General features: G+C 44.0%; 1 protein-coding gene across 1 annotated transcript in view; it reads right to left on the bottom strand.

The window, feature by feature from the left end:
- Nucleotides 1-6,383, bottom strand: part of Frem1 (FRAS1 related extracellular matrix 1) — a 150,134-nt gene that overhangs the window by 49,624 nt on the left and 94,127 nt on the right. The window contains exon 24 of the mRNA XM_021160224.2: nucleotides 1,774-2,038. Coding sequence (XP_021015883.1) covers nucleotides 1,774-2,038 — 265 coding nt within the window. The remainder of the gene's footprint in view (nucleotides 1-1,773; nucleotides 2,039-6,383) is intronic.

Raw genomic sequence — 6,383 nt, forward strand, 5'->3', positions numbered from 1 at the left:
GCCGTGTAACTTGATGACATTTATGGCGCAGTGAATCACAAAGGCAATATATGACCCTGAACCTGTGTTTTCACCATGGCAACATACAACTTAAACGACAAAGCCGACGAGAAGAGGAACCTCTCCCTTCTGATGTTTTCATTAATGCGCAACAGTACTCAAGCACAAACTTAGTAAAGGAATTGCTCAATTAAATAATTATCTTCCTGTTCTAGGACATCTATAAAGAGAAGGAGGGTGCAGAAGGGATGGATCAGTTAGTAAAGGGCTTGATTTGAAAGCATGAGGACTTGGATTTGAGTCCTAGAACCCATATTTGAAAACAAAACAAAACAAAACCCTGAGTGCACTGGCATGTTATCCAAATGCTGGAGGCAGAGGGAGGACACACCCTGGGCTCACTGATCGTCCGATCTGGCCTGCTGTGTAAGATCAAGGTTAAGAAGAGACCTTATCTCAAAATCAAGGTGGGTGGCATTTGAAGATCGACACTCAGGGTTGTGCTCTATCTTCCATACGTACATGTACTTGCACACACATGTGCACCACCCCCACATGAGCACACATATGAGAGAGAGAAAATATTTGTTCATATCGGTCTGTATTTTGTTGTTGCTGTTGTTGTTAAGACTAGACTCAATCAAAACCATCCCTCAGAAATACCTTCAAAAGTTCAAATAGCAAGGAATATATCATCCTTGCTGACCGACTGCTCATCACAGCAGGAATTTAAATAGGTGAAATATACAGAGAAGACATTTAAATGTGGGTGCCCTTATAGTCCATGTAAGTTCATGGAAGGCCATTGGATAATCTAGGCATCTGCTATGCTTACGTTATTTTACAGGGCGCTCCAGAAGTTAAAAGGATGTGGTAAACATCTTACTGGGGATCAATTGTCCTCTGTCTACGGCAGACACACTGATGCTCTCTAACTGGTAAAAGTAAAGGCTGAATCAATACCCAATGGCCAATCCAAGCTTGGCTGATCCTTGCCCCTGGCCTGGGTCTCTGCTTTTATGAAGAGCTACATGCCTAGCTAGCCTCCAGTTATTAAAGCCCTCAGAATTCCTCCTGTTTTGCGAGACTAATACCAAATCTCCACATTTGAAACGGATGGCAGATTTGCATTAACGTTGTATCTTTGCCTTTTCACCCCAGATCGTTATTCATCCCCGTGATTTATTTGATACCGAATCCTTGAGCAGGTGCACAGTCCCCAATTATAACATGGGTTCTATGGGGAAATATGATCCACTTTGTGACAACGTGATTTATGATATAGTTACAGGAACATGTTGTGTCAAAAGGCAGTGTCTGCTCATGCCAAATTTATTATGCTAATATGTGCCTTTGCCTCTGATAGAAAAATGCACTCAGAGAAGGGGAATTACATTTCTGTCTTTCTGGAGCCAGGGTCTTCTCCGTTCTTTGTGTTCCTTTCAGAGAAGGGCTTGGACGCAGTGTCATCTGCGTATGACACTTAGCTTTTAACCCCAGCCGTGGCTGTTTGCCTTGCCTCTGCCATTTTAATAACGTGGTTTTGCCTTTCTTACTGTTGGGAAACAGAAGAAAACACAGCTTTAGGAGAGCTGGAGAAGGACTTCCTGTTCCTTCCTCTAAAAGATCACACTGGTCTGTGTATCCGTAAGCAACGTCTCATGTCAGAAACACATAATGAGTGGCTAATGCAGTGGGGCACACCAACCTCACTCCTTTTCTCTTCCTAAGCATTGATTTAAAGGGGGGCAGAAAAAGATGTCTTGGGCTCACCTGAAGCTGTCAGCGGGGACAGCTGTCCTGCTCTTGTGTATGTAGCACACCGTCTGTCCTGCTATGTCCATTTGGCTGAAGCTGGCAATGGGGACTCCAGGAGAGTGGACGTACTCCACTTGGCCATGCTGTGGTGGGGAGGTGATGAGGTAGAGCAGTTCTTCAGGCTTGTCTGCTCCATCCACAGCCAGAAGAGTGGCAGTCGTCAAGAGACCTCTGTCACCTTTGGCTACCACGAGTGGTTTTGCATGAATGACAATATCACCTGTGTGGCAAGGAAATTTTAGTTAAGATTTATATTTAAAATATAAATCAATTTAATATATAAATCTATAATATTATTAATACATATTGATATATTAAATATACTTATTAAAATAATAAATCAATTTAAAATATAAATCAAGGGTGTTCGATGCCCCAGTGTAATGCCAGGGTGGGAGGATGGGAGTGGGTGGGTGGGGGAGCACCCTCATGGAGGCAGGAGGAGGGGTGATGAGAAAGGGGGTTTCTGAAGAGGAGACCTGGAAAGGGGAAAACATTTGAAATGTAAACAAAGAAAATATCCAATTAAAAAAAAAACCTGAAAAACAAAAAAAACCTCAGTGCCCATATTGCTGAAGACACCACAGGTTTCAGACACTGGACTTGGAGAAAGTGAGCAGGGTCTGATCTGGAAACTTCTGTATTCTCCAAGTATTGAAGGCACCGTGCGAGCTGCCGCGGGAAGAAAGCAACCCATTGTTCCCACTCAGCTATACAATCTCTCGCCCTCTACCAAAGAAGGAGATGGGACCATTACAGAAATCCACCACTGGTCAAAATGCAGAGAACAGCTGACCTTGGGGCCCCAAGCCTCAACTGATATATTACCATTGCCACCTAACATTGCTCAGCGAACAGGGAGCATAGTAGAAGAGGGGCCAGAAAGACTGGGAGCTGAAAGACTAGGAGGTCTACTGAGACGGCGTCTTCTATATATGAGGGAAGTTGCACACATGAAAACTTAGCAATATGGTTACCTAAACAGGACTTGTGAGATGACAGTACCAGGAGACATGCCAGTGTATATAGGGGAAATCTCACAAGGCTCGACCAACCCTTGGAAGGGGAACTATAGACAATCATTGGCTGCTGAAAGAGGCAGAATAGGTGTTCTCCAGGAATGAGCCACTGATGTTACCCAACCCCACGGGGTCAGCCCTAAACACACATACGTATGAGCGCCACTAAATGGATTCAGCAGGTTGTGTGTGTGTGTGTGTGTATGCAGCAATAGTAATAAAAGAAGAAGGGGTTAATAATTTGAGAGGGGTAGGAGGTCCACTGAAGAAATGGGAGGAGTTGCTGAGAAGAGGTAAGGGTGGAAATGTGCAAATACAATATTTATGTATGACATTGGCAAAAAAATGTTTTAAGTGAAAAAAATCTCTGTGATGGTGAATGTTCATCATCAACTTGTTTGGATTTAGAATCATCATGAAAACACAACTTTGGCTGTGTCTATTACAGTGTTTCCAGAAATTTTAACTGCTAAGGACTCTCCCTGAATATAGACAGTGCCATTAGTGGGAGGGGCCAGAACAAATGAACCGAGAAAGCAAGCTGAGCACCAGCTTCCTTTTCCTGCTTCCCGACTGTGGATGCAAATGGACAGCTAGCTGCCTCAGGTCCGCCACTATGCCTTCCCACCATATGGACTGTCTGACCCCTTAGCGATAAAAGCCAAGGTAAGCCCTCTTCCCCCCAAGTTTCCTGTTATTAAGTATTCAATTACAGGAATGGGTACTGTAACTAATACAATGTCCAAAGGAAATATTAAAGACGGAGGTCAAACTGTACTCAAAATGAACCTGCTATGGGAAGGCCTTTGATTTGGAGACAGGATTTCTCTGTATAGCCCTGGCTGTCCTAGAACTTGCTCTGTAGAGCAGGCCGGCCTCAAACTTGGAGATCTGCCTGCCTCTGCCTCCCAAGTGCTGGGATTAAATAGGTGTGCCACCACTGCCCTGAAAGGCCTAACTAACAAGGAAAGAACAAGCACAAGGACTGAGCAGATACTTCCCAGAAGAAGCAGGGACTCATTTTAGAATACACCTATTCTATAGTGTTAAAGGAAATACAGAGATGAGTGTATGAATTAGCAAGATAAAGGGATAAGCAGATAGGCTGGTGATATTTCACAAACCAGGGGCAATACTCCAGTTTCATTTACCAGAGAGCCATTAAAAACGATCATCTCTAAAATATAGCTCAGTTATGAAGTGCTCGCCTAGCATACACAAGGACCAAAGCTCAACTCTCATCACCACAAAATAAGTAAATAATAAAAATGAACAGAGTCCCCTTCATGTCAGGCACAGGAATGGGGGATCTTCTGCAGGGAGGAGCTTTATCCCAACCCCCAGATACAGATATTGGGGTGTGAAGGAGCTACTTACTGCTAGAGGCTATCTCTTAATGAAAGCTGGAGACAGAACTGGCTGTAAGTCACTCACAAGGCACAACTCACAACCACTGCGCTGTGCCACCCCCTCTTCAATAATCAGAACTAAATGGGCGAATATCCAACAACAAAGATAAAACATGTGAAAATAGATTAGAAACATAAAAGCCAGTAAGATTCTTTGGGGAATATGAATGGCCCTATATGCTCATATGTTTTAACACTTGGTCCCTAGTTGGTGAAAGTGATTAGGAAGGATTCAGAGGTGTGGCCTGTTGAAGGGGCTGTGTCACTGGGGGTGGGCCCTGAGGTTTCAAAAATACAGGCCATTTTCAGTTAGCTTCCTGCTACCTGCTTATGGCGGTTAAGTTCTCAGCTACTGCTCTGGAGCCATGCCTGCTTGTCTGCTGCCAGGTTCCCCACTTGGATGGCTATGGACTATCCCTGTGAAACTGAATGTCCCACTACTGCCTTGGTCACAGTATCTCTTCACAGCAATAGAAAAGTAACTCAGACAAATCTCTTAAGAAAACAAAAGTGAAAAGAAAACATCAAGATGGTGTCACTTAATTTTACATTTATTTATTTAGTGTGTGTGCGCGCGCGCGTGTGTGTGTTTGTGTGTGTGTGTGTGTGTGTGTGTACGCGTGCGCACATATGCATGAGCGTGTAGGTCAGGACAGTTTGATCTGCAGGAATTGGTTCTCTGCTTCTACCATATGGGTTTGGTGGATTGAAATCAAGTTGTCAGGCTTGGTGACAAGTTCCCTTACCCAGTGAAATATCTTGTTGGCCTGAGATGGTGCAATTTTACATGAGTGTTTTTAACAAGAGCCACTAGTGCACACACATACCACATGACATGAAACACACACACACTCATACATACACCATACCAACCCTCCCCCACAGACACACACACACACCTCACACTATACACATAAACTCATACAGCACACAACACCACCACCCCCCCTTACTACCACCCACACCCAAACCCTTTCTCTGTCTTTCAGGATATTTGCCAAAGTCTGGAGATATCTTGTTTGTTTGTTTGTTTGTTATATGAGTGTTTTACATGCGCGCGCATGTGCATGAGTGTGTGTGCTTGCGTGTTTGCATGGAACTTGAGTTACAGATGGCTCCAAGTCATCGTATGGGTACTGGAAACCAAATGCAGATGCTCTGCAGAAGCAGCCAGTGCTCTTAACCATTGTGGTCTTCTGTCCAACCAAAACCTGGACGTATCCTTGGTTGCCAGGCATGGCAAGATTGTGGAATTTTGTTTCCCTGACCAAACTGGTATTTGGGGGCATACTGTGCTTTTTTTTTTTCTCCAATTGAAATGCAAGAATCAAAGACCATTCTAAATTCAAATGAAAATCTAAGCTACAGGTGCTCTGAGGTAACCGCAATAAACATAGGGAGGCAGTAAGAGGAACAAAGAAGGCAGGGGAAATGAAATGTTGAGGGGCACTTTTACCAGGAGCACAGCCACCTCTAGGGGGAGGAAGAGCACCCAGCTCCCCCTGCTGCTGCTCCAGCACTGTGAAGGCTGAGTATGGATAAACTACAGACCTGCGCATCCTAAATGTCTCCTAAAGGCATCCTCTCTGCCATTATGGTAATCACAGCACGTCACATCACAGCTGGAAGGTGAAAGGTTGTATGGAATATGTCCTAGACAGAGCTAAGCCCATATTCCTAAGAGAAGAGATGGTACAACCAGCTACTCCATATCGCTCTCTTTGAAATAAGTTGTCCTGGGCTGGGGAGATATCTCAACAGTTAAGGGCACTGGCTGCTCTTTGTAGAGGACCTAGATTTAGTTCTCAGCAGCCCCAAACCATCTGGAACTCCGGTTCCAGGGTATCTGACACCCTCTGGTCTCTAGGCACACAGACACCAGGCACACAGTAGTACACAGACATGCATGCAAACAAAGCTCATACACACACACAAAAAAAGAATTTACATTAAAAAATGTAGATCTCTTAAAAAGTTATACTTGTGAAGTCATGAGAAATATAATAAGCAACTAATAAATATCTTGTTAAGGAACATAAATTGAAACAACAGAAAAACAGAACACAATGTTGTGCAGTGATAAAACATCATACAAAAAAAGCAAGAGGAAGCCGGGCGTGGTGGCGCACGCCTTTAA

This window comes from Mus caroli, chromosome 4, assembly GCF_900094665.2.
Source record: "Mus caroli chromosome 4, CAROLI_EIJ_v1.1, whole genome shotgun sequence".
In the NCBI taxonomy this organism is placed as follows: domain Eukaryota; kingdom Metazoa; phylum Chordata; class Mammalia; order Rodentia; family Muridae; genus Mus; species Mus caroli.